The sequence below is a fragment of the Giraffa tippelskirchi genome, chromosome 3 (assembly GCF_054371585.1).
Source record: "Giraffa tippelskirchi isolate mGirTip1 chromosome 3, T2T-mGirTip1v1.2.pri, whole genome shotgun sequence".
Lineage (NCBI taxonomy): Eukaryota > Metazoa > Chordata > Mammalia > Artiodactyla > Giraffidae > Giraffa > Giraffa tippelskirchi.
Genome location: NC_137277.1, coordinates 37934738 through 37962708, shown reverse-complemented (window position 1 = coordinate 37962708; position 27971 = coordinate 37934738). Strand labels below are relative to the sequence as shown.

Genomic DNA, 27971 nt, shown 5'->3' with positions numbered 1-27971 from the left:
TTAAGAGGCATTCTTCCTTTCTCCAGCAGGATCTGCTCTATTTTATGTGCAGAGGTGCAAAGCCACGTCTGCACATCAGGAGAGTTCCATTTAACATGCGCAAGGACTCAGTACGGTATAGGCATGCTTTTTATAGAGCCCCTGTGATCCCAGATTGGCTTTAGGTTTGAAACCTTAAGCTTTGGTATGAAAAAAGACCAGGCACAGTGTCTTTGCTAATAATAGGGCTCACCTTCTGGAGCTGGACAGGGGGTGGTTCCCACTGAGGGAGAACTCAGAGGATGGAATAAGACTTCAGCCTGAACAAACAAACAGGGGCTTCCCTGGTGGCTCAGATGGTAAAGAATCCGCCTGCGATGCAGGAGACCCGGGTTTGATCCCTGGGTCGGGAAGATCCCCTGGAGAAAGCAATGGCTACCCACTCCAGTATTCTTGCCTGGAAAATCCTATGGACAGAGGAGCCTGGCGGGCTACAGTCCAAGGGGTTGCAAAGAGTCGGACACAACTGAGGGATTGAGTGGGGCAGTCTGAACAAACAAATCTGCTAAGACTATATATCACCCAGCTGGCAAGCGCTATCATGTTCCTTGCAGCACCCCCAAAGAGCTCTGACCCCCAACACAGGGGACCACAGGTGACTCTGAGAAGGCACCCAGATACTGGTGGTTAGAACCCACTGCATAAGCCGAGGACATATACTCGCTCCTTATAGGGAAATTCTCCAAGTTTATGGCTAAAATCCAACCCAGTTAGAAAATGTTTCTTAAATAAGAATAAGCTAATGGCTGTGGCTTTATAGAATCTAAAGATGTCTTACTAAAAGCCTAACAGTTTTTTTTTTTTTTTTTTTACAATCAAACAGCTGTGAAAATAAACCAGTGCTCTTCGATGGACTCCCCCATGTGTGGGACCACCCCACCGCTGATCACAGATCTGTCAGTCAACTTTCAGGACACAGAACTGTAAGAGGGGATACTTTCTGTCCACGCTCCTTCGATGACATGGAGATGGGTGACCAACAGGCAAATGCAAAAAAAGCAAATGTGATTTTCAACTTTCTGGGTGGTGATTTTGGTACAGAAACAATTAAGCGGGGGTGGGGAGGCGGGTTTAAATAGATTTTCTTTTGGCATGTATGTGAAAGCTCTTATTCCCAGATGAAATAACAAATCCCAAGTGAGGTGAGACACATCATTTTATGTACAAACAGTCAATGGTACAGATGGAGTTACTTCTTATAAATATCTGCAGCAAATCCCCTAAAAAAAAAAGCTGTGAATAAAAACCACCTCACAGCACAAAGGGCCTGTCCTTCCCTAAAAGTGTTAACTTCCCAAGAGCCTATTCTTAGCCAAACACTTGTGGGGCCCTCCTGGGAAGGACAGGACCAGGCGAGAGCCTTCCCCTCTCCCCAGAGAGCCGAGGTGGCATGCAGGTCATCTGCTGCCCAGGACCCCTGAGTGATTAACCGTTTCTTCCCAAGACTCTAGTCTTCCTTGTCAAGCTGCTGATTATATGTCTCTCTGTTTCCTGGCAGGGGCCCAGAGGGAGGGAGGAAAAGAACCTACAATAGTCGGGGGAAGTAGAAAACTCTGGCTATTCTGATAAAAAAAAAAAAACACAACACTTTGTAATCAATGCAATGCTGTAAAGCCAATGGATCCAGTTCAGCAGAAGGAACATTGTGATTCAGGCTTCCAGAATCTACAGACAAGCATTTTTTTTTTTTTTAAGGAAGAGAATTACTTAGCACCAATTTCTCTCTCTCTCTCCAGTAATACTTCCTTTTCCTTGGAGCCCTTGGCTGTAATAAGTCGGAGCGCAGTTCAGTGGTACTTTCCATCAGCGATGTAGCCGGGCAGGTGGGGAGCGCGGTCACTCGGCACAAACAGCGCTCTCACACCAGAATGCAGCTCTGCTCAAGGGGGCTTCCTGACTGGGGACACCGGGGGCCTCACTGTCTCCTCTGGGGGCTGGCGCTCCAGCCCCAAGGGGCTTCACTCAAAGCGACGCAGGTGGTTGTACAGAGACTGGACATAGGTGAAGACGCACATGGGGTCCGGCTTGCGGCCCATCACCATCATGTCCTCCACCTCAATGAGACGCTCGCAGTTGGCCAGGTTCCTGAAACACAGAAGCCCCATCAGAACGTCAGCCCCAGCCACCAGCCAGCATCACTGTTGGGAAACAGAGCTCAGCCCAGAGCTGGAGGCTCCTGAGTGTCCCCCCGTAGGGAATTCACATCATCCCACAAGAGTTTGTGGAGTTACTTTCTCTAATGCAGTGTTTCCCGGACTCCCACATGGAGGAAGCACCCTTCCAACTCGTGTTTTGACTTGACTGTTGTTCTTGAGTCTCTCAGTCATGTCCAACTCTGTGACTCCATGGACTGTAGCCCACCAGGCTCCTGAGTCCATGGTATTCTGCAGGCAAGAATCCTGGAGTGGGTTGACATTTCCTTCTCCAGAGCATCTTCCTGAACCAGGGATTGAACTGGAGTCTCCTGCATTGGCAGGTGGATTCTTTACTACTGAGCTACCAGAGAAGCCCCTCTAATTAACTAGTGAGAGAGTGAAAGTCGCTCAGTTGTGTCCGACTCTTTTTGATCCCATGGACTGTAGCCCACCAGGCTCTTCTGTCCATGGGATTCTCCTGGCAAGAATATTGGAGTGGGTTGCCATTCCCTTTTCCAGGGGATTTTCCTGACCCAGGAATTGAACTGGAGTCTCCTGCATTGCAGGCAGATTCTTTACCATCTGAGCCACCGGGGAAACCCAACTAGACTTACTTTAAATTTTCAGTGAAATTCAATTTCCCTTTCAGGTTTCACTAAATATTAAGTTCTGCTAAAAAAAATTTCAATTTTTATTAATTTAGTCAAATTTATATGAATCAAAATGGTTAGTTTTATTGATAAACATCTAGCTCTGAAATTAAATGTCACTAAAAAAATTCATTGTGTATCAGCAGTGTATGGAGAATCAGCACAGACTATGAAAATAAATGTAAAATGAATCAGGTAAAAAATAAATCTACCCATATGCCTCCTAAAACAGTCTTGAACCTTTTTTTTTTAACCATAACCCATAGTAAGAGATCTTTCATGATTCAGCATACACATACCTGAATGGGGAAATAAAGTTTCACAAAAATATTGACCCTTTCTACTATTCATATTTTCTCTAGATTTCATCTTTATTTCACTCCCCACTTCTTTTTTCAATTTTTTTTAATGCTGGTCATGAACCACTAAGGGGCTTCCCAGGTGGCTCAGTGGTAAAGAATCCACCTGCCAATGCAGGAAATGCAGGTTTGATCCCTGAGTCTGGAAGATCCCCTGGAGGAGGAAATGGCAACCCACTCCAGTATTCTTGCCTGGAAAATCCCATGGACAGAGGAGCCTGGCGGGCTACAGTCCATGGGGTCGCAAAGAGTCAGACACGACTGAGCACGCATACAACACAAGGGTCACAACAACTCAAAGGTTTAAAAATTGCTTAAAATCATCTTGTGAGCCTCCCTCAACTCTGCCCTAGGCCTCATGCTCTGGGAAATACTGGTTTAACTTCTGGCCCATTGGGGTAGATGAGTGTGGAAACTGGGGCCTTTCACTGGGCTGGAAAAAAAGCTGTTCCGTCCGTTGTTCCCAGCTGAGAGTGGGGACCAAAGGTACGGGCTTCAAGGTCTTATGGGGATGGGAAGATGAGCAGCCACCTAGGAGTAATGGCAGGGGTCCTCTGTGATGCCCAGCGCAGCCCCTCCCCCACCCTGCACCAGGCGTGGCCAGACCCAGGAGGCCCAAAAGCGACTGCACGTGGTCCAGTCATCAGTGTCCTTCCTTCAGCAACTGTGTGCCCTCTTGTTCCAGGGTCCCTGGTCTTTTTGCCCCCATAAACGAGGGGCTGGATGAAGCACAAGCTAGAATCAAGATTGCTGGGAGAACTATTAATAACCTCAGATATGCAGATGACACCACCCGTATGGCAGAAAGCAAAGAACTAAAGAGCCTCTTGATGAAAGTGAAAGTGGAGAGTGAAAAAGTTGGCTTAAAACTCAACAATCAGAAAACTAAGCTCATGGCATCTGGTCCCATCACTTCATGACAAATAGACGGGGAAACAGTGGAAACAGTGAGAGACTTTATTTTTGGGGGCTCCAAAATCATTGCAGATGGTGACTGCAGCCATGAAACTAAAAGATGCTTGTTCCTTGGGAGAAAAGCTATGACCAACCGAGACAGCACATTAAAAAGCAGAGACATTACTTTGCCAACAAAGGTCTGTCTAGTCAAAGCTATGGTTTTTTCAGTAGTCATGTATGGATGTGAGGGTTGGACTATAAAGAAAGTTGAGCACTGAAGAATTGATGCTTTTGAACTGTGGAGTTGGAGAAGACTGTTGAGAGTCCCTTGGACTGCAAGGAGATCCAACCAGTCCATCCTAAAGGAGATCAGTCCTAAATATTCATTGGAAGGACTGATGCTGAAGCTGAAACTCCAATACTTTGGCCACCTGATTCGAAGAACTGACTCATTAGAAAAGACCCTGATGCTGGGAAAGATTGAAGGCAGGAGGAGAAGGGGATGACAGAGGATGAGATGGTTGGATGGCATCACCAACTCGATGGGCAAGAGTTTGTGCAAGCTCCGGGAGTTGGTGATGGACAGGGAAGCCTGGCGTGCTGCATTCCGTGGGGTCGCAAAGAGTCGGACATGATGGAGTGACTGAACTGAACTGATATGAGTGTCAGCATTCACACTCCAGCTGCACCCTTCCTAGCTACATGATTTGAGCAGGACACAATTTCTTGGGGCCTCAGTTTCCCCATCTGGAATAACAGCCACTTCACAGGGTGATGGGAGGGATTCATGAGTGAACCACACAAACCAGCTGGAATGGCATCTGGCATGGAGCGCTCAGTAACTGTGACTGGTGATCACTGTTGCTGTTTGTATCATCATGGTTCTCTCTAAACATCAGAGCGGGTCATCAGGGGAAAGCGGCCCAAACTGGAACTCTAAACAGCTGGGTTCAGCTCTTGGCTCTGCCCATTGCTCCACCCTTCTGTGCCAATTCCTAGGGGTGGGATAGAAATCAGCTTCCCACTGCCGCTCCCCTTCCAGGCAGGCTTGTTCACGTCCAGTACCCCAAGCGCTTTCTACCAGTCCCTACTGGCTCCTCGGCTTGCTTGCTCCAAAGACAAGCTGTGTAACATCAGCACGGGCCGTTCTGTGGTGCTGGCCTGACACCAGGCCTCGGCTCTGAAACCAAATGTCAGGGTGAAACAGAGACACCTGTTCTGGATCCCACCGCTGCCTCCTCCTGGGTTTGGAGTGGGCAGCTAGTAAAGAAATCTGATGGGTTTATGGGGTGGCGAGTGCTTCTGGACCGATAAGCGGGCACCCTTTCTCTCCAGGATGGGCCAGGGTGGGGCTCAGTGTCAAGGGGGTTGATGCTCTGACAAGAGTGTGCATGCAAAGGTGCTTTGTTGAAAATCTGAGTTCCTGGGGAGGCCTTCAACCTGAGTCCACCTCCCTGAGCTATCAGGTAGCATCTGATGCCTCTTCCTCACCTGCAGCACAAGGAGAGATTCTCTCTCTCCCTCTCTCTCCCAGGGCTGCAGTCAGAGGATGCCAAGTGTCCCCAGATATCACCTCTGACAGCAGTGACCTCAGTAGTCAGTCCCTCCAGGAAATGTGGGCACCATTCAAACCCTAAACCTCAACCTTGGAAGAGAACTGAAATCCCATCCTCCAAACACCAACCCCCTGGTGTAGGCCCTGCCTCAGCTGTGCTCACCTCCAGGTCCAGGCAAGGGGCCCTAACTTCCTTCAAGGGTTCCAATCCCCCTGCAGGTGGCTGTGACCATGAGAAAGTTCCTCCTCGCATTTCTTATGCTATTTTGCCTCTTGGTCCTTTCTACCTGTTGTCCCCACAAGGCTATTCTCAGTCTAACATTTTCCCCACAGAAGAGCCCTCCACATGTTGGAAGAAAATCTTTTTTCTTTTTTTTGGTTGCTCTGGGTCTTCATTGCAGCTTGTGGGCTTTCTCCATTTGCGGTGCTACGCTTACTTGCCCTGCGGCACATGGGACTCCAGTTCCCCAAACAGGGATCAAAACCATGTCCCCACATTGGAAGACGGACTCTTAGCCACTGGATCGCCAGGAAAGTCCCAGGAGAAAATTTAATATCCACATCTTTCCCTACAACTAAACATGTCTGCTTCCTTCACTGTGCTCACAGTGGGTACTTGGGACCTCTGCCCTGAGCTGGTGGTTCTGGTTTCTCTTTAGCCCTCTTCATGGAAGAGTACCCAGAATCGTTGGCATGTTCTGAGTTTTGTCCAACCTGTGCTTCATTCTAGAGGCTGCGCTGGGCCTCCCAGTAAGGACATCCCTGCCCCTGCCCAGGGTGGCCCTCAGGATGGGCACTAAGGTCTGAACCTGGCATCACCCTCTACCCCCCCAGACAGAAAGCCATGGGCAAGATGCTGGCTTCCCCAGCAAAGAACCAGGGGATTGAGCCACATCCATCTTGTCCCCACCCCACCAGCCATGACAGTAACGATAAGATTCCTATTCTAACTGTGGACATAGCTCCTTGGGATGGGATGTGAATAAAGGAAAACGATGATGCACACTGACTTTTATAAAAACATTACAGTCTCAAAATATTAGGCGCCCTGATTGCCTTTTAAGTGAAAACATAACTGTTTTTGTGAAAATAATACAAGCTTGTTTTAAACAGTTTGAGCAGAATGGAATAATAGTCCCAAGGAGAAAGTATAGATCATTTCAAATGTCATTGCACAGCAAGAACCAGAGTTACCTTCTGCCTACTACCAATTTTAGATGGATTTACTCAGCCCCACCTTGTTTGGTGTTAAGAAAGGGTCAGAGGGTTTTCTCCTATTACTTTCTATTGTGATCTTCAGTACCTACAGGGCTGTCAGGGGAATGGAGAAGGTGTGTGAGGGGCTATTTTTATTTGTTTAAGCCTTTTCTAAATGCAGCCTGGGATGCCAGGGCTTGACTACAGCCCCTATCTGGTTTTCAGACACATGGGCACTACAAATAGCCTGGAAGCTCCTCAGCTGGGCCGTAACCTGAGAGCAGGACACATTCTCCGCAGGGCAAGGGGGAGCCTCAGCCACACGGCCCGGGCCGGGCCTGCACAACGCCTGGAGATATGCGGAGAAGAGCACGGAGGGTCACACACCCATAATGTGGGCCAGTCCTTCCGCTTTCCAAGCCCTGAGCACCTGTCCAATAAGGGGAGCTCACTGAGCTGTCAGCACCACATCACCCACACAGATTAGGCCCCGGGAATCTCCGGGGAGGCAAATTATTGGGAGAGGGGCACACAAGCCCCTCTCACTCCCCAGATTCTAGAGGCGTGTGCTTTTAAGACCCCTTGCTCCCTGAAGGGTCTGGAAACATCTCCTTCTTGATGTCAGGGAGCCCTGATCCTGCCGCTTTCCCTCCTGCGGTCACCCCACAGTGCTGCCGCAGACTGCCTGTCTCAGGTCCTTCCTGCTGCCCCCGTGGTCTCCGATGGCTTCTCATAGCCCTGTGTGCGTCTGCTTGGCTTTTGCTGTCTAACCCCAGAGGCTGTTAAGATGCTGATAGTCAGTGTTCTCCTGGAGGTCTCTCCGTGTTTTCTTTTCAGCTTTTTTCTTTTGTATCATTATTATTTTTTCAGTTTATTTTTCCCAGCTTAAAAAAAAAATTATTTATGGCTGTGCTGGGTCTTCACTGCTGTGTAAGCTTTCTCTAGCTGCGGCGTGTGGGGGCTACTCTCTAGCTGTGGTGCATGGGCTTCCCACTGTGGTGGCTTCTCTTGCTGCAGAGCACAAGCTCTAGGCACCTGAGCTTCAGTCGTTGCAGCCCCCGTGGGCTTCAGTAGTTGTGGCTCGTGGGCTCTAGAGCGCAGGCTCAGTAGTTGTGGCCCATGGGCCTAGTTGCTCCGCAGAATGTGGAATCTTCCTGGACCAGGGATTGAACCCCTGTCCCCTACACTGGCAGGCAGATTCTTAACCTCTGGACCACCAGGGAAGTTCCCCTTTCCAGCTTTTCTAACCAGCTTATTGTCCAGGAAACTAGGTGAGCCAAGCTGCCGTCCTCCCAGGAGGTCTCCGGCAGGCAGGCCCACCCCCCAGCCTGCTCCCCCAGGTACCTGGGAGGTGATATCCCAGATGACTCATGGGGGGAGGCACCTTCCTCCCACTCAAGCCTGCTGTTGGCGCCCCTCCCATACCTCTCGAGTCAGCAGAAAAGCAAGAACTCATCTCAGGGGCCCACAGACCATCCTCCCCTCCCCAGCCAGCCGGGAGCAGGCTCAGGCCACAGGGAGGCAAGGCCAATTTTTACCTCGTTGTTTGCTCTGGGTAGGAGAGAAGCAAAACCTGGAGCAGGCTCCCTCCACTCCCGCCCCTGATTTGGGAATAGAAGAAACATCTGTTTGGAGTCTGCAGGCGCTGTGAGCTCAAACCTCGCGCTGAGCCACGAATCTCTCTGGCTCCAGCTGCCAAGGGAAGCTGTGTTCCCTGCGAGCTGGGGTGCAGGGCCACCATCCCAGCCCCCCCCCACCTTTCCTGCCACAGCCCAGCCTGGTCCAGGGCTGAAGGTGACCAAAGCAGCCAGGGCATGAGCTGGCATGGCTTGGCCCACTCCACTGGACTCGATGGGTCAGCCAAGGGTAGCCTCACCCAGCGTGGGTGGGTCCTGGGGTGCCCACATCAGAGCTCCAGGCCCTGCACCCTCTGACCATGTGCTGTTTTGATAGCCACCCTTTCTAGGCTTGCAAACAGCTGGATCTCCTCCTGGGGGACGCCCCCTTCTCAACACAGAGCTGTTACACTTGGCTCTCCTTTAGCATCGTCTGCACTCGGTTGTGTAACACACTTCGTCCAGAGCTGTTTCTGCAATTAGGATGACAGCTAATCCCAAGCAGCCAAGAAAAGAATGACTTTCAGAGTATACAAGGGGTTCTTGTGACCCCAGGGGGCCGAGGGGCCTGTCACGTCATCTGGGACAACACAACAGGGCAACACTAGCGGGCTGTGCAATCAGGCTCTCTGATCTGTCCCTCAGGACGAGACCCTCAGCACCGGGCTCTGGGATGTAACCTGTGAGCTTCAACTCCTTCCCCAGCCAGGCTCGGGGCCAGGGCGTGGGGGCTGGAACAGACTGATGGGGGCAAGCAAGGCAGTAGGGAGGGCACCTCCTGGACATGGGCACCAGGGCTGCAGACAAGACATGGAAGGGGCCAGGCACACCCGGATGGCAGAGGCTCACCCCACCAGGCACAAAGGAGGGTGGGCGGGTAGGAGAGAATGATAAATGTTGCCTCCAGGAAACTCGGGCTCCGGGGAGGCCTTCCTGCCCTCCAACCCTCCTCCCCTTAATTCCCAGCATCAGGCAGCCCTCAATACCCTCATCTCTACCCCCGTGTCTGCCCTGGGTGGGGGTGGGGGTGCGGCTGGGGGACTCGATGGACTGCAACAAGGGCTCCCCCGCCCTCTGCCTCTGTGTTCAACGCACAGGAGGCCCTGGGGTGAGGGCAGGAGGAGGGGGAAGGCAGGGTATTTATTCTCTAACCCTTCCTGCCCGGTCATTGTGAGCTGGTCGCACCCACCCACTGCCCCAAAGCACGGCTCTACTAGCCAGCCCTCTGCATAGAGCTGTTCTTCCCAGCCCGAGGGTATCGCAGGACACCTGGCTCCTTCCCCCACCCCAGCCCACTCATTTACAAGGAATCCCTTTGTTAAACTCTCCTGCCTACTCAATTTGAACGCACCCCCACCCACCCCCCACCAGAGCCCTGACTGATACACCCCTCTTTGCCACTCTCCTGATGCCCTGGGGTAACCCTCAGCCTATAACCAAATCCCAAGCTCCCCAGCGCCTCCTGACCCCAGAATCACCCCTCACCCCCTCCTCTGCCTATGTGAAAGTCGCTCAGTCATGTCCAACTCTTTTGCAACCCCATGGACTGTAGCCCACCATGCTCCTCTGTCCATGGAATTCTCCAGGCAAGAATACTAAAGTGGGTTGTCATTCCCTTCTCCAGGGGATCCTCCTGACCCAGGGATCAAGCCCAGGTCTCCTGCACTGAAGGCAGATTCTCTACCGTCTCAGCCACCAGGGAAGTCCTTCCTCTCTCTATGAGCACGTCTTAAGAAGGTAGGCAATTTTATAATCAACGCTTTTGATGACATTTAGGGGAGCAAAATGGACCCACTGGTGAAGTCTGAAATGTCCCCCAGGCAGATATTACTCAATTTCCTGCTGCTCGGCAGCTGAGGCTGGCCAAAGCAACCGCACCTCCCGACCCTCCAGACTCACTCGGCCATGGTGAAGGCCAGCTCGAAGTTCTGCCGCCGCTGTGTGGGGCTCAGCACGTTGTAGTCGAAGGCGTCGGGGAAGAAGGCGTGCACTAGGGCACAGAAGGCCATCCCGTCACTCCAGCTGGAGGAGAAGTTCTGCAGGTCCACGTGCTGCGAATCCAAGGTGTGGGGATGAGGTGGAGGGGGGTTACTGCGCCAGCCTCAGCTCCCCCACCCGACTCGACCCCACGGTCCTCCCAGCCACTCCCCAGGCCACCATCCACCCAGCTCAGTAACAAGCGCCTGTGCTTGCTGGACTCCCGGCTGGGGACCCATCAGGAGGGCATGGTTTTTCCAGCTCCTACCCCTCCACCCCAGCCTGGGGTTCCTGGAACGACAGCCGGGGACGATGCCCGCTCCAGCCTCTGGCCGGGGTCCCAGCGGCCCGGCCAGGCTCACCTGGTAGCCGAGTGTTTTGCTGCGGCACCACTCGAGCAGGATCTGCTTGATGCTGCTGGCGCTGGCCACGCCGAAGCTCTGCGAGCGCTTCAGCTTCGCCCGGGTCTCGCCCTTCCCTCTGTGGACAGAGGGCAGGCCTGCTGGGTGGGGGCTGCGGGGCAGGCTGGGGGGCTGCCCCTCAGCTGCCATCTCCTCGGAGACCATGCCCCACCTGCTCACTCAAGTAGCACACAACCTCCTGACCCCACACCCACGTCCAGGCAGGAGCCGCGCATCCCAGAGCACAGTCTGCCTCAATGGGGTCTGACGGACCAGCCCTCTTCTAGCCTCTGGGCTGCCTCTTTACTTGCCACACTGGTGATCCGGGGCCTGAGCCCACCCGGCCCGTGCTCCTCCCCTCTGCCTGGAGCATCCTCTCCACTTTCCTTCATCCCACCCTCCTCTGAGCCTCCCTCTTGGGCTGCCCTCCCTGACGGCTCTTTCCTAGCCCAGAGGGATAGGTTTCTCCTCTAGGTCCTATGGACACTCCTTGATGGCCAAAATCAGGTTGTCAGGGTCAGCGGGACACTTCCTGGGTCTGTCCCCCTGGGACAGAGCCTTGAGAGCTGGGACTTGGGGTGGGGTTATCATCACATAGGCCTGGGCCTACCCTACAAGCAGTAGGCGTTAATACCACCAGAGGAAGGAAGGCTGGATAAATGTGCAAAGCTGGACTCGATCTCTAAGTGGGTGGGGTTGGGGTGTGAGAAGGGGCTGGTGGGCCCTTGGGTCTCGCTGTGTCACCTCCCAGCTCCTACTGGGAACCCCAGTGACTGCCCTCTGGTCTCCCCTGTCACGCCCTGAAACCAACTTCTCCAGCTGGGTGAAGAATGTGGGTGTGAGGGTGGCCAGGGGCCCCTCTGGAATGCAGGGAGAGGGGCTGGGCTCTCACCAGGCCTTGCCTGGCGCGCCTGCCCCCTCCTCTCCTCCCACCACTGGGGCCGCCTACCCCTCAGCCCACCCCACCCTGTAGTCAGCCCTGACCTTGGGTCTTGCCCAAGAGGTCACATATTGGGGAACATAAAGGGCCAGCTTTGCTGTGCTGTGCCTGCCTGACCCTGGTCTGGCCTCCTGGCCTCCTCTGGGGGCCCTGACTGATCTGGAGAGCATCCGTACTTGCCGGCTGTATCCTGCTCCCATTTCTCAAACAACGCCTTCCGGGCCTGCGCCCCCGAGGTGCGGGGCAGCGTCTGTGACCTCACCAGCTCCCGGCGACGCTCCCCCGGCCGATGGGCCTGGGTCGTGGCTGGCAGCTGCGGGGATGGCGGTGACTGGGGTGGCGTCACCAGTGGAGGGCTGAGTCAGGGAGGGAGAGAACCACTGAGTCAGGAACACAGACCCGCCCATCGCTAGCTCACAGGAGGCCCCCGGTCCCCCACCCTGGGTCCCTTGCCCCACTGAGTGTGAAATAAGGCAGCAACCGGGCTCCAGGCAGAGAGGAAACATCACTGGCTCTAGTCCCCAACCAGTTCTGCAGGTTTTCTGAGCTGAGCTGTTCTCGGAGGCAGGCCAGAAAGGCCGTGGGCCCCTCTCTCTGGGAGTAATCACCCCTTGGTAGGTGTCAGTGCCTGGGGTTGTGGGGGCATCCTCCTCACGGGAGGTGAACTCAGAACCACCCCCCAGGGCCAGGCCCCCTCCACGCCACCACTAAAAAGCTCCCCTTTGTTTCCCCCAGAACAGTTTGCCAGAAAGTCACAATTCTCCTTTTATTATTAAAAGGAGGTGGGGAGTGGGGGTGGGGGGGGAGGAGGTCAAGCCAGCCCCGCCCCCAGCTCTGATCACAATCCAGTGGGCCTGGGAGAGCCTGGGGACCACTATAGGCCAGGAGGCGGCAGACCTCCTTGGCCAGGGACAGGAAGCACCCGGCTGGAGGGGAGGGGCCCAGCCAGGATGGATGAAGAGGAAAGCAGGAGATGGTCCCACGCTCCATCTTCCTGGGTGGACTGAGACACCCCCTCCAGTCTGTGCACAGACTTGCTTTCAAGGGTCCTAAGTGAAACCAGTCTGTGGCCATAAAACTCTCTACCTCCTAGCCTCACTGCCCCATTTCCTTGGAGGTCAGCACAGGGAGCTCCCTGCAGGGGTCCAGCCAGCCTGGGTCCAAGGCAAAGCCCAGATGCTTCCTGGGGAGGGATGACCCCTCCCCACTGGGGACTGGGGCCCTGACTGAGACTCACCTGTCGTTGTTCCTGCTGGCCGTCATTGCCCCGAAGCCAGAGCTGGACAGAGACCGTGGAAGGGAAGAATTCTTCTCTGAGGGACAAAGCAAGAGAGATAAATGACAAACCCTGGCCTCAGGGTGTGGGGCGTGGGGGGCACCACTGCCTGTCTCCCTTCCGCTGACCTGGCCCTGTGCCCTTTACCCAGCATCACTCCAGGGCATGGGCGGGATCCCTGGGCTAAGCTGGCCCTGCCTCGGCCAGCAGTTGAAGAGAAAGGATGCTGGGGACATAGAGCAGTGACATCAAAGAGTCCTTTTACAGTGTTCCCTCCTGCTTTTGAGAGTACGGAGCCCAGGGCCTCTTGGGCTGCATGCCCATAAACACTTTGTTCCTGAGTCTTCATTCTGGAAACCTACACAGCCCAACCTCAGGACACGCCACTGAGGCCTGACCCCAGGCCCCAGACAGGTCCTGGGGGCCACGCCAAAGCGTGCAGGGCAAGAGGCCACCTTCCAGCCACAGCCTTGACCTGTAGGAAAAGCTCCGTGGTATCCTACAGGGTCTATGCTACTTCATGGCATCTCTAGCGGAGGAGTCAGGAAGGAGGGGCCCCATATGATGGAGCCGAGGAGCTACGGAAAGGCATCACGGTGACAGGTCAGGGAGGTGGGGCTTGGCCCAGGTTTTCTGAGTCTCTTGCCAACCCCCACTCCCCGCCCCAGCCCCTGCCCTCCATCCCACTCTGAGGCCATGCATGCCCTCCTGCTCCTACCACTGGGACTGGGAGTCCAGGGGGTGGTAGCCTCGCTGGGGCTCGAGCTGAGGCCCCCCAGGATGGCGGCAGATGTGGGCGACAGAGCTGTGGCTGAGGTCTCCCCAGAGAACCTCTCGGAGACTCGCGTGACGGCTGTGACTGGCTGGTGAGGCAGCCGCAAGGAGAGGCTCACAGGCCGAGGCTTGGGGGGCTCTGGTGCTGGGATGGTTTGAGTGGTCTCCGGGGGTCCGTCACCTGGATCTGGAACACGTGACCAGCAGGGGTGGAGGTGTCAGCTGTGGCATCCACAGGGGCTTCAGACCCTTCCAGGAGGCCTCCAGTCTCTGTGAACCCTCTTCCCATCTCCACCAGGAAGGCCCCCCTGATCACTCCAGCCTCCCTGACCTCCCCCTGCCACTCCAACCAGAGCTGACATCTGCTTCAACTTTCAATAAACTGCCTGTTTACTGAACAGACAGTTAAATAAATAGTCGCCTCTCTTTCTACCCTGTTCAGCAGTTGGATGATTCCTCAGCCCCTGCTTGCTTTCCTCCAGAAACGAGGAAGCTCACCACCTTCCAAGATCTCTCATTTTTTTTTCTGTGTTTACAAAGCTCTACTTCACACTGAATGAGGCTGCTCTCCTGTCAGCCTCTCTACCCACTGGGGTTCAGGCTCAAGTCCTCCGTCCCAGGCAAGAGCTGGCCTGGCACAGAGGCACAGCTGAGGCCCTGACCCCAAAGCTACCCAGCTTGCCCTCCTCTGCCGTCAGCCCCTACCTGCCCCGGGCTGATGCCCATTCTCGATGATGCATGAGTTTGAGGTCCTTCTCATCTCCAACTCACTGGCCTCGTCATGGTGATCCACGCTCTACAGAGAGACAAACCCCGCCAAGACCCAGTCAGCTGGGGCCAGCTGCCCCTCCCCCAAAATCATTGCCAGAGACCCTCCCTGATTCTGGCAGGACTAACATTCAGTTTTGAGAGAGACAGTTCTGGGGTGGGGAGGGTGTTCAGTGATGGGCCCTGGTCATATAAGAAGCTGACATGGACTCAGCCTCACCAACTGAGCTCCCAGGATCCTAAAGGCAAAAGCCTCCACTGGGCTCATCCCAGACCATCAAAATGCTAGAGCAAAGGTCCTGACTGGGAGTTCCAGGGCTTCCCTGGTGGCTCAGTGGTAAAGAATCCACCTGCCAATACAGGACATGGGTTCAATCCGTAGTCCGGGGAGATCCCATGTGCCATGGAGCAGCTAAACCCATTACACCACAACTATTCAGCCCGTGCTCTGGAGCCCACAAGCCATAACTGCTGAAGGCCCCAGAGCCTGCGCTCTGCAACAAGAGAAACCACTGCAATGAGAAGCCCACACATCCCAACTAGAGAGTAGCCTCTGTTCGCCACAAGGGGAGAAAGCCTGTGCACAGCAACCAAGACCCAGCACAGCTAAAAATAAATACACCTTAAAGAAAAAGAAAAAAGAAAAAGAGGCTGGGAGTCCAAAGGAATATGCAAGGCACCCAACCCCTTTGCCCAGGCTGGACCGGATGACTGGGGTCAGGAGAGCCTGGCTTGGGGCTGTGTCGGGAGCCCAAACCCAATAACCTAAGTCAGATCCTTCTGGGCCAACAATTGGCCCCGAAGCCCTCATGCTGAGGTCTTTTCATTGGCTGCAGGGTCACAAGATTTGCCTGGATGTCCAGAGTACAGAGGCCTTATTGGTTCCATCGACTCCTCCATCCCCTCTGGGCTGCAGCAGTTGGGGCTGGCATGTGGAGAGAGAGAGCCAAGACCAAGAGCCAGGTGACCCAAGTCAGACGATTGTGCCCCCTCTGGGTCAGTTTCCTTGCTGAATATCAATGGGTAGGCTATGCAAACCTCCATCATTTTGGCACCTGCCAGGCCATCAAGCCCTTTTCCGGTGCATGTCATTTATACCACTTTGCTTCTGCAGTCCCAGGTCAGTGCTAGCACACCCATTTTACAGATGGAACCCGAGGGCTCAGAAAGAGGACATGCACTGTCCAAGGTTACCCAGCGTGAAACAGCTAAGATTTGTGGTCAGGACAGATGTTCTCTTCAACCTTGGCCCTGCCCTTCTTACACCAAGGGAGATTGGAGGGCTCAGAGTATCTGTGAGCCTGATGGGGTCTGCCTGGCAAGAGAGGGACACAGAGGCAGACCCCGATGAGGGGCTCTACTCTGAGCCCATGATGAGTGGCTTGAGAGGTTGGCTGTAACTCTTCTTAGACACCTCCAGACTGGCCCCCTTGTCTACCAGGTTCCCAGATGACAACGGCCCATCCCTGGCCCCCAGTGGCTCAGCTATGACTATAACCAGTGCAAGAGGTATTCACCCTGCCTTGAGGGGATCAGTGTGGTGTGGGAGCCAGGACTGTGAGCAGATGACGTCAATCCAGCGTGAGGGTGCGTGCCTAGGACAGACTTCATCCAGCCCAGCGGGTCAGGGAGGCAGGGGTGGCTGAGCCTGTCTAGAGTAAGCCAGGTTGACCAGGAGTGGAAGCCATTCCCAGTAGAGCGACTGATACCTGCCAAAGCACATAGACATCAGGGCACAAAATGTTCTCATCTGGTGGGTGGGGAAGCACTAAGCAGCTCAAGGTGCCATCCTGGAGAGCTTGGACTTGACTCCTTGGACAAGAAGGAACTGAAGGCTGTCAGCTCTGTTTTAGAAACATCCTTCAGAAACCAATGAGACAGTGGCATGGGAATGGGTGACCAGATGGTCAGTCACCTCCCTGGTCTCAGGTAGAGATCTGGGGAGCAGAGATGGGGCAGTGAAAGAGTGGAGGACAAAAAGGACTCAGAGGTTTGGGGAGAGTGAGTGGATATGGAGGCAGGGGGGAGTCACACGTTTTCCAAGCCTGGGCTTTGGGCCTGGGGGATGTGACTATGGAGAGAGAAGGGGGGGACTGGTGGGAAAATAAGGATTTCAATTTGGGACATGACTGTAAGGAGCCCCTGAGGCATCAGGGAGTTGAGGTTAGGAGGTAGCTGGATATTTGGGTCTGAAGTTTCAGAGGGAGGATGGACAAACAATAGAGAAGCAGGTGTCTCACGCCCAGAGCCCAGCAAAAGAAGAGCTGGCTTGGGGCTGAAGAGGCCTGGGATGGGCACCATGTTCGGGGGCAGAAGAGGCATCTGCAGAAGAGAATAAGGAGCAGCAGCCAGAGGGAGGAGGAAGAAAACCAAAAGAACACTGAGAAAGGCAGGTGGAAGTATAATGAGAAGGCTGGCACGTCAGCAGCTCCCAAGGTGGCCTCGGGTCAAGGAAAGAAGGTCAAGGCAAGATCTAATAAAGGTCCATTGGGGTTAGCCCCAAAAGAGGTGCTGGGTGACAGTTTAGGAGCTGAATCAGAGGTGGAGGTGAAGGCAGGAGACACCCTCGGGTTGAGACGGAGACACCCTCGGGTTGAGACGGAGACACAGGAACTGCAACCATGGGCGGGGGGAGCAAGGGTGGGGGAAGGGGTTTGAAGGACTCACCCAGGTGGAAGAGGGGGACGATGTTTAGAGGCTGAGAGAAAGACTCCAGCAGGATGATGGGACCCTCTGTGGGGTGGGGACCCTGGGGAAGTGGAAGAGCATAGGACTCGAGTCTGGGTTTGGAGAGGAGGTGACCCCCCCAACTTTTGATTCAGAAGGATGGAGAGAGAGGGTCCCCAACCACTTGTAGAAACAGTGGAGAAGAGGGGGCATCTCCTGGCACCTCAGGGTAGGGGGGACACCCCTAGAGCCTAACCTGAAGTCAACTCAGCAGACGGAGGAGAAACAGCCAGTCCATCCTGAACTCCAGCCCCGCCTGTCACCAGGGTGCTCAGCTCTGGGGGCTCCCTGTCCCCCCCACACACCCTACCCTGGTCCCACAGGTTCTGCAGGTCTAGGCAGGGGCCTGGAGGGCCCAGCTGATGGTGAAACCATTTTCTCAGGAATATGGATCTCTCTGTGGGGCCCCACAGACACCTGCTCCTGCATGGTGCAGGCCCCGTGCTCCCCATGATGGCCCAGGGGACAAGACACCACCATCAGACAGGAGGCAGGTTCTGAATTCCCATCAAGGGGTCTCCAGCAAAGCAAAAGGAAAGGGGCTGGACTGACTCAAGCTGGGAGGCCAGACTCACAGGCTCCCCCTGCCCCTCACACCCCCATGCCTGAGACGGGAACCACTGCTCATCCAAGGAAAGGGGCTCAGCCCATACCTCAGACAAAGGGGCTCCTCAGAGGCCACCGTCCAACTCATCATCACAGAAGCTTGGGGGTTGGAGTCACCCCTAACCTTACCCCATGACTAAAGGCAGCAGCAGAGTCAAGGTTGGGGTCTCCTACCCCAACCCCGGGCTCTGTCCACAAAGTGCTCATGCTTTCCAGGAGCAGGAAGGGACCACTCGAGACAAATTTGTGCAGCCAGGCCCCAGCCGTCTCACAGATGAGGGGAGGTGGGTAACTGCCCCAGCGGGATCTGAGTCCCCAAGTCCACCCATGGGCCCCCAGCACGCCCCCACGGTGGTTTTCCTTTGGTGGGGTCAGCTTGCTTCAGCCCCAGAGAAGGGACTGGGGAGGGGGCCCTCTGCATGCTGGGGCCAGGGTAGAAGTCAAGTCACTGGAGAGCCCTGGGGACCAATCGGGTCCTGAGGAGCCGACTGTCACACCCCCAAGACCTGGCTTTGTCTGAAGAAGGGGGAGGCTCCTGGTGAGGGGGCCCAGGCCCCGCAATGTTAGGGAGAGAGGCGGAAGGCAGGGAGGTGGGGGTGGGAGGGTGGGGAAGTAAGTCAGAGACCCTCTTCCTGGGGAAGTTTTTAAACACTGTTGAGAGGGCAGGAATAATAGTTCAGGCATCCTTGGTGATGCCTGACCCACCCCCCCAGGCTCGTGCGTGTGGACAGGGGCGCGCGTCAGTACGCCCAGCACAACCCCCATCCTGAGCCCCTAACATGGCCGCCCCAGCCTCCTCCTCACTCACACCACGGGTTTTAAAGACTCAATTCAAACTTCTCCCCAAAGCATTTAACTCTCTTATCACACAGTGTGTCTGGGAAAGGAAGGCAGATAAGGCAAGTCTGGTTTCTTTCACGTCCGACCTCGACGCTGCTCCTGGCAGCCACTCCGGAGGGCCTCCACTGCCTCTGACATGGGGACCTGGTGGCTCCGGCTCAGCCGAGGACATTTCCAGGGATCAACTCTGGCGCAGCCTCCTGGGCCGGGCCTGGCCTCAGGCTGCCCCCGGCCAGCTCCCTCCACTGGCCAGACCACAACTGTGGCTCTGTGGACATTCTTATGAACCCACCGGGCGGATGTCACTGTCATAACTACTCAGTCGGCTCGGCTCAGGGCCCAAACAGGGCTGGGCCAGTCCTCCTGAGATACAAGGGACCTGAGGTCCAGCTGAGAGATGTCCCCACGGCCTCACAGCAAGTGAGCCCTAAGCAGCTCCTGTTTGCTTCAGGGTCTCAGGCCTCCCACAGGGAGTCCGCCCTGATTACCCCCACCCTACTGCCCTGCCCTCTCCCTCCTCCCCGAGCCTCCCTGGCTGCTCACTACCTAGCAAGGTCAAGGTTTGTGCGCTCAGAAGTGGATTACTAAATCAACTCTGCATTGAGTACAGAGCATATGTACATGCTGAATTCGACCTTCCTCCAACACTGGCAGTTCCCAGTTTGAAAGAGCAGGAAGTGAAAGGGTCTCAACCAAGGGTCTCCAGGTCTCATTGCTTATCACAGAGAGGCAATGGACAGCCCAGCTTCCACACTGCCTGACCACTGCCACCACTGGCTCTCGTGCGTGGATAAGACACACCTAGAATCCCCCACTCAGCGACACACACACACACACACACACACACACACACACAAGTTTGAGAGGCCAGACAGCTCCAGCACCCAGCTATGACTCTTTCCAGTCTCACCCTAGAGCACCGATTCCCTGTTCATGACCCAGCGCCTGATCACAAGCTGCCGGTCACAGCCGGAGAGTACCAACGTGTTCATGACTCCACACAGCGCCCCTCCCTGCCAGAAACTGGCTCGGAGTCTGGGTGGGTGCTCCTGAGAGGTGGGCCTCAAGAGAAGTGGAGGCCAGTGCCTTGGGGCAGGGAGAAGCTGCCTGGGGCCTAGGGAGCCTCTGACCTAACTGGAGACCTCGACCATCCTCCACCCACAGTGCTGAACTCTGCCTGCTGCCCCACCCCACTCCAGGCTTTTCTGAAGCCCAGAACCTGCTCCCCAGCTGTGTCTGCATCTTGATCCCCCAAGAGGTTCCAAGAGGCTGAGGCATCCCTCATGACCCCCAACCTCTTCTTCCAGAAGGGACCCCCTTCTCTCCAAGTCTAAGAATGGGCTTTCCGGGACCTCCTCGCTCCTTGGCAGCTCCTCGACCTCCATGGAGGGCTCCAGCAGCACCTTCTCCTTCTGTTCCCCCGAAGACCTCACCCATTCTAGGGCTTTACCCACTAGCTCTGCCCTGTTGTCTTCCTCACCTCTGGCCTCGACCAGATCTGTGGCTCCACCTGCTCTGGGTCAGCTCTGCCAGGATGTCCCTCACCCTCAGGACAACCCAAAGGGAACTGGCCTCTCCACAGATCTGTGACTCAAGAGTCCCCCAGCAAGGCTGCCCTCCCTTTCTCCCTGCTCACATCCAAAGACCATCTCACCCTGATGATTGCCCCTGCAAGACATCACTGCAAGGCAGTCCCGATGTTCCCTCCACCCACTCTTGGCCATCCTCTCCTTGGACCATCGCATTTAAGTTACCCTGCCTGCAACTGCCCTCCAACCCCCATCCATCCATGAGGGAGCTTGCTGGATACAAGGAGGAGCCTGTTCCTTCCCTGGCCAGTGCCCCTCACCACCATCCAACAGCCAAGAGGACTAGCTCACCCCACATGAAAGTGAAAGTGTTAGCTGCTCAGTTGTGTCCGACTCTTTGCCACCCCATGGGCTGTAGCCTGCCAGGCTCCTTTGCTTATAGGATTATCCAGGCAAGAATATTGGAGTGGGTTACCATTTATTGGAGTGGGTTACCATTCCGTTCTCCAGGGGATCTTCCTGACCCAGGGATTGAACCCGGGTCTCCCCCACATTGTAGGTAGATTCTTTACCATTTGAGCCACCAGGGAAGCCCCATGTGACTGAAGGCCAATTCCCACTTAGAATAGAAGACTGGAGAACTTCTCACATATGTGTGTGAATTCATGTACATATGCATACATGACTGTGAGAGTATTTTTCTGAAACTTGGACAGCTGCTTCTGTGAGTAGACAAGTAGCAAATGGGTGTTAAAATAAAAGCTCAGAAACAGTCTATGACACAGTTTATTAGGTGCGTGTGATCTCACAGTGGTGATTTTATACCCTGGCCAAGTAGTGGTCATGCTCAAAGGACAGAATTAAGCGTATCCATATTTCCAGACAGGCTTCCCAAGTGGCGCTAGTGGTAAAGAGCCTGCCCGCCAATGCAGGAGACTTAAGAGATGCAGGTTTCATCCCTGGGTCAGGAAGATCCCCTGGAGAAGGTCATGGCAACCCACTCCAGTATTCTTACCAGGAGAATCCCATGACCAGAGGAGCCTGGCTGGCTATGGTCCCTAGGGTTGCAAAGAGTTGGACACAACTAAAGTGACTTAGCACGCAGGCACACACATGTTCCTTGATACTGGGACACTCAGGGGCTCTGTCACCAGCATGTTTAAGAACCTTTCACCCCACCCCCCAAGACAAAGCCCAACTCCCTGGCCCATCATCTGGGGGCCTCTACTCTCATACCCCACCAGGCTCCCCTCAGGCCACTGAGTCCTTTGAGCCTCTCTGAGGTGACCAGTACAGCCTCACACACCACCCCCTGCAGCAGCAGGTCCCAGGCCTCAGCACAAAGGAGGGACACCCGCTAGGATGAGACAATCCTAGGATGAGAAGACCCACTCTGGCTGCCAGCACTGTTGGGACTGCTCCCCATCTCCCACCCTGGCTGGGACCTCTAGGGGCAGAGGTTAATCTGCCCCCCCCCCCTTAATCTGGCCCCTTGAGGTGCAGCCCAGCCCATGCAAGAGATCTGAATGAGTGATGGACTGAACAGAGAGGGACAGCAGGTGCAAACTACCCAGACCCTGGAAATCCAACCCTGGAGCACATGCCGGCAGGGTGGAAAATCCCACCCAAGGGCCACTGTGCACACCAGAAGACACTCTAACGAGCCACTCCAGGAGGCCCCCTGCTCAGGGCAGTGACTGGTCCACACGGGCCTCCACCCTGCCCCCACGCAGTGTGGGTTGCTGCCAGTCACTGACCCCAGAAACCTAGACTGCTCAGAACTGGTTCCCCTGGCCCCTACCCCCACCCCGTCTCTCCCATCACGGTAAGGATTCCCCGCCCCCAGTGAGTTCCCAAAGGCTGTGCCCAGCTGCGCCCCAACAGACTGTGTCCTGCCTCCAACACTCACCTCTCTCTGGAGTGCTCCACCTGGGTTAATCAATAACTCGAACCGTCAGGCCTCAGTGAAGTGGCATCACAGGGGCGAGTCAAAGGAGGTGGAGAAGTAGGGGGTGGGGGGTGATGCTGACCATTCCAACACGCCGGCCAGGCCAGGGTTGGTGTTACAGCGCCCGAGTGCCAAAGGACAGTGGAGATAGCGGGACAGAGCTTGGGAAAAACGGGACCCGGCTGCAAAGAAGGGAGGGGGTCCGAGACAGGTGCGGCGGGCAGCCTAAGCCGGTGCTTCCCTGGACCGTAGCCGGAGCCCCACGACCGAGTCGCAGCGGCAGGAGCACGCACTCGGGACCTAGGGGCGGCAGGGGTCCTGGAGTCCCTCTCCCCGGAGCACGCGAACAGGCGCCCGCGCTCCTAGAGGCTCACCTGGCTGCGGCCGGACAGCGAGAAGGTGGCGTGGCTGGCGAACCGCGCGGTGCCCAGACGGGGCGCGCGGTCCCGGACGCCGGGCGCGGGCGGAGGGCTGGGCGTGCCGGGAGCGGGCGCCAGCCCGGTCGTCAAGCCCAGCGACTCCACCTGGCGCGTCAACCGTTCGAGCTGCGTCTGCAGCCGCTGGTTGTCGCGCTGCAGCTCGGCCACGGTGCGCGCCAGCGGCCCCGCCAGGCGCAGCGCCTCGGCCACGCGCTGCTCCACACCGCGCTGCAATCCCTGCATGTCCTCGTGCAGCGCGCGCACCGCGCCCTCCAGCGCCGCCTCGTAGCGGCCCAGCGCCTCGCGCACTGTGCGCGCCTCCTCGGCGTCTGGGGCCGGCTCCATGGCCGGGCCGGGCGCTTGTTTGTCGGGGAGATCGGGCCTGACCCAGAGAGAAGTCGAGCTCCGCAGCTCCGGACCGCAACTGGCCACCCAGGGCTGGGTTCTCCGGAGGGGCGGTGGGAGGGGCGGGCGGAAGGCGGGGCGGGCCCAGTGAGCCCCGGGACTGGGCGCCGCGCGGAGGCGGGGCCTCAGGGGCGTGGCCAGAGGCTCCGGGTACCGCCCCCGCCCCGGTGACCCGCGGGATGCCTCGAGGTGAGGGAGGTCCTCGGTGGCGCTGGCGGAGAAGAGTTCGGAGCCTGGGAGTGAGAAAGCCGAGCCCCGCTTTGACCCTGGAGGAGCAGTGTGAGGCCTGAGGCAGAGGCTGCGGACCACCTGAAGAAGGCCTCGACCCCCAAGTGGACTTGACTTTGGAGACCGCGGTCTTGGGTTATGCGTTCCCTCGGGGACTTCACTCTCGGGCGCAGGCCCAAATCCTACTGGGAGTGAAGACATCCCCACCCCACCGCCCGAGCCACACACACACACACACACACACACACACACACACACACACACACACACACCACACACACACACACACACACACACACACACACACACACACACACACACACACACACACACACACACACAGCCCACACTCTGCTCAGAGAGACCTGAAAGCCTCAGCAATAATTTCCAGGCCCCCGACCCTCACCCTGGGCCTGTCACTGTCCCCTCCATGCCATGCACACGGCCCTCACAAGCACATACTCACCTATGGAGTCTTTGTCTGGAATTTCTTGCACCTGTTATAAGACCTAAGGGAGAAGGAGACAGGTGGTGAGGTCCCTCCCTGACTCTCCAATTGTGCCTTCTCCCCTCCCAACCCACTCTGGGTAGTAAGATCTTTTCATCCTTACTGCCAATGGTCACAGGGCCTGGGGATTCACAGAGAGGCCCCTGCTAGGGGATCCATGAGTGGCTGAGGTCAGACAGAGAGGAGAGGGTGTGCTTAGGGCTGAATCTCCAAATCCTAGGATCAGCGACCCTGGGACTAAGAACCCCCCTCCCTCCATCAGAGCCTCAGTCTCCGGCTTCTATCCACAGCCCAGGGCTCCCACTTCGACACCCTCTCAATACTCCTTTCATGCCTGAACTCAGATATTCCTTCCTTCCTTACCCCACCCCCCCCAGCCATTCCAAGAAAGCAAGGAGTAAAAACAGCTGTTGCTTCAGAACGATGCTTAAAGATGCTGTATGTTCTCATGTATATGGTAAAATTAGGTTAAAATAAAAATGGGAACATCCCATCCTTCTTTGTGCCAAAAAAGGTCTTTCCTGATTAGCCTTCTCCTTCCTAGGCCTAACCATGGTACCTAAGAATGAGAGGTCTGTAAGGCTTGTTCCCATCACACTTCCAAAGATGTTTTCGGCCACAGACCTCCTGGACTGGCCTGCTCTTCCCCAAAGGAGCTGGATCAGCCCAACAGATGCTAAACGCTGACTCCTCCTCCCCCGCCCCCTCCACCATGGGGACAGGAAGAAACACTGGGTTACCTAATCCAAGGAGCCTTCCAGCAATTATTTCATGAGAAAGTCAAGTGCCAAAAGGCATGCATGGTGTGTATGTGTGTGTGTTCCAAGTAGTCGTGTAGACAGGGTGAACCAAATTGCTCCCTGCATTGTTTCTCCGGGTAGAATCTTTGATAGACACTAGGAGAGAGGCAACTGCTACAGCTTGTCTCTAGTAGTACTCAGAGCCCCCCTGGATCTGAGCACAGAGCCTGGAGTGCAGGGACCCCAGTCTCAGCCAGAAAAGCCCAGCCTCTTCCTTTGCAGGACCCGAGGAAGGACCAGGCAGGAAAGTCTGGGAGGGGCTGGACAGCTGGGTCCCTGGTCCTACAGCTGATGTGCGTCGGAGTCTGTGCCTGGATGGAGAGCATAAATGAGAGTGGGGGTGGGTGGGGATCCAGCCTTCTCTCGCAGCATCCAGGAGAAGGAAGGCTGGCCAGGTCTCTAGGGTGGGACCCCAATGGGGGATAGATAAGATTCTAGAGACTGGCTGCCCAGGATCCAGCCTTGCTCTCCCACCTTAAGCAGGTTATATGGTCTCTCCCGATCCACCATGACAACATCTGGGAGGCGCTGCTTGGGGCCTGGGGAGGGCTCTATCTGCCAAGGGCAGAGATGGGGCTCATGGTGGGTTCTGGGCAGACAATACAAGAATCAGACCATCCCCCTTGGTTCCTCTCCCTCGGCAGTCAGACCACTGAGTCAATAGCTGGAGATGAGCCAAGGAGAGGAGAGATGAACCAGGAGGGGAGGAAGAGGGGCAGAGGGTCGAGAGAGGAGGGAGGGAGGGAGGAGGGGGTGATTCTGGAGTGGGGAAGGAGGCACTGAAGTCCAGTGCCATCCAAGAGCTGGCTCCTTGCCAGTTTGGGGGAGGCTGCTGCTCACCCCAGGCCCCAGGGGCTCCTCCTGGCTGCCCCCTCAAGGCCCCTCCTCCCACCCTCCCAGGACTCAGCTCCTGCCCGGTACCAGACTGTGGGGGAGGTGAGGGCGATGGACCCTGCTGAACTTCCTACACATTCACCAGCCCTGATGTCAGCAGGCTAGCGAGGCTGACCTCCCACTGAGTCCCAGGGGTTCTGGCACCCGCCCTCCCAGCTGCCCCTCCCCTGGCTCTGACCCTGCCTCCCGGCCCCTTGATCTGTTCTGGTGCTGGGCTGGGGGCAGGATGTGGGATAAGCCTTCCTGTACCCCCTGCCAATCACCTCTCAAAATCAAATCCCGGCCAAGCACAAACCCCAAAGTCAGGGACTTGAGGTGAGGGAAGTGAGGCCTGCGGAGGGACAGGGACAGGCTCCAGGTCACAGAGCAAGGTATGCAGAGACAGGGCTGGAACCCAGGGTCTTGGCTGTGGTCCCAGGGCCCCTTGGGGGCAACAGTCAAATCCAGCCAAGTCTGGGCAGCTCCCCCTGCTCCCAGATCGCCCAGAGGCTCCAATCCCCTGGAATTGTGCTTTGAGCTCTCCAGGACCATCCCTGTGGCCCTCCAGCAGGAGCCTCTGAGAACCACTCCTCCTCCCAACCCTCTTGACTCCCCTTCTTCTCCCCAGAGACCTTCCTGAGTGACTGTGTTTTCACTCATCCCTTAACCATGGTCCCCAGGGCTCTGAGCTGGGCAGGTCCCCCTTTTACTCACAGACCCTTTCTGCATGGTGTCACTCACCCCTACACCCACACTAGTGACTCCCACTCCTCCACCTCCAGCCCAGTCCCTCTCCTTATACCCACCTGCCCCCAGCTCTTGTCCTGAAGGTCCCACCCACTCCCCAGAATCCTGAGGTTCAGCGCTTAAGGGGTGGGGCAGTCCTCTGCAGTCATGAGCCCACCTGCCTGGGACTGACTGGCCCTCACCCTCTGCACCCGGGTCCCTGCGCATGGGCGTGGTGCCCTCACACACTTTCGTACATGTGTTGGAGCCCATCCTTGGAGAGCAGAGAGCTGTCTCAGCTGTTCATCTATCCCTACAGCTGAAGAGGCAGCTGGCTTTAGAAAGTGCTCCATGAATCCATGAAAATGTGGGAGTGAATGCCAAGGAAAGGGGACTTGTTGGAGAGGGAGTGGAACCAATAGAATGAGCAGATGGATGGACCCCATGAGCTGGGTCGCAGAGAAGATGCATTAGAAGGCGTGGTGAACCATGGGGCTCACAGGTGCCACACGGGGCCTGACTCCAAGGTCACATCAGCCTCTGCACTGAGACAAAGACAGCTGCTGGCCTCACTGGTCACCTCACCCCTCCATGCCCCTCTGCCAGGAATGCTCAGGTCAGAAGATCATGGGTCAGGCCAGACCTGTTATCTGCCAGGCAGGCCCCAGTTGGCCATGCCAGGCCCTCCATGCAGCCCTCAGTCCGCTGGGATGGCTAACAGGCCTGGCAGTCCAGCTTTGTAACTGGGGAAGGTGTGGAAAGGGAGCCACACCCCACGCCTCAGGGTCCCCAGCTGCAGGCACCAACTGGGAGCAGCCTAATAAGGACTCGTCGGAGAAATACACTCCAGGACTGGACCCTCCTGGCAAACATTCCATCCCTGGCTCCACCCCCCCTCGAATCTTGAAATCCAGCCTCTGCCCTGGAAACCATTGCCTTGTTATGAGATCCACAGGGGCGTGGATGCAGGACTTGCGTTTATCTTTTCCTGCCAGGTTGCTGGGTTCAGGAGCCAAAAGAGGTGCTAAGCGGGGAGGCAGGGGCATGATGGAAGCTGCACAGGAGCCTGGGGTGGGCCAGTTTCAGAGCCCCCAGGCCTCATCTCTAACTAGGACCCCAGAGAAGGGCACCAGGGGCTCTGCCCCACGGCTCTGCCTGCCTGAAGCAGAGCCACTGGGGCGGAACCTGGAATCCTGAGGCCCCTGGGAGGGAGAACAGTAGAGACTCCTGCCCCTGGGTCACTCCAACTCCCTCTACCAAACCCTCCTTTAAACTCCATCCCAGGGACACAGTGCCGGATACACGTATATATTTGGGATGTTCCTCTTTCTCCGGTGTATCTGAGGACATGTCTGTGCATGTATCATGCTTTCGTATACCTGTGTGGGTGTGTTGATGTAGAGGGAAGATGTGGGAGGTACAGAGTCTATAGTACCTGTATGCACACCTGTACACTTATATACACATATAGGCACATGTCCAAGCCCCTATGGTTGAAAGGGGGATTTTATGCCTTTGCTCATAAATGGTGAATGTGTTTCTAGACACACATGGATGCATGCCTGCAGTACATGTGTCAACACAGGACATGTGCGTGCCTGTGTGTGTATATGGGTTGTCTACACTTGCTTACGTATATCAGATATTTGTGTGTGTCTCGTGTGAGTTTGATCACACATCAAGTGCCACATTTTCCGCTGTCTCTTTCACTAGACCTGGAAGTATGTCTCTAGAAGGTACATATCCTGAGCGCTCTGCAGAGACTCACATATACATTT

General features: G+C 55.9%; 1 protein-coding gene across 4 annotated transcripts; it reads right to left on the bottom strand.

Moving 5' to 3' along the window:
- Nucleotides 1–1177: 1177 nt before the first annotated feature.
- On the bottom strand, nucleotides 1178–23075 carry SMTNL2 (smoothelin like 2). Of its 4 annotated transcripts, none has more exons than XM_081579850.1 (8): nucleotides 22196–23075; nucleotides 14522–14612; nucleotides 13761–14003; nucleotides 13004–13079; nucleotides 11943–12122; nucleotides 10788–10905; nucleotides 10348–10499; nucleotides 1178–2124 (listed from the first exon to the last, which is right to left on the bottom strand). In XM_081579850.1, exons 2-8 carry the CDS (start codon nucleotides 14574–14576, stop codon nucleotides 1998–2000), a joined length of 951 nt encoding a protein of 316 aa, XP_081435976.1. In that variant the 5' UTR covers nucleotides 14577–14612; nucleotides 22196–23075; the 3' UTR covers nucleotides 1178–1997. The 4 variants fall into 4 exon arrangements, with proteins under 4 accessions (XP_081435976.1, XP_081435974.1, XP_081435973.1 ...); XM_081579848.1 differs by having other exon boundaries at nucleotides 1178–2177; nucleotides 10327–10499; nucleotides 22609–23075; XM_081579847.1 differs by having other exon boundaries at nucleotides 22609–23075.
- Nucleotides 23076–27971: the final 4896 nt, after the last annotated feature.

Excerpts from the sequence above, each read along its gene's own strand:
- SMTNL2 (XM_081579847.1), bottom strand. The coding sequence starts at position 22,998 with ATGGAGCCGGCCCCAGACGCCGAGGAGGCGCGCACAGTGCGCGAGGCG. Across the intron at positions 12,123-13,003 it reads GCCAGCAGGAACAACGACAG|CCCTCCACTGGTGACGCCAC; the intron begins GTGAGTCTCAGT and ends TCCCTGACTCAG. Across the intron at positions 10,906-11,942 it reads GAGCAGGATACAGCCGGCAA|AGGGAAGGGCGAGACCCGGG; the intron begins GTACGGATGCTC and ends CTCTGTCCACAG.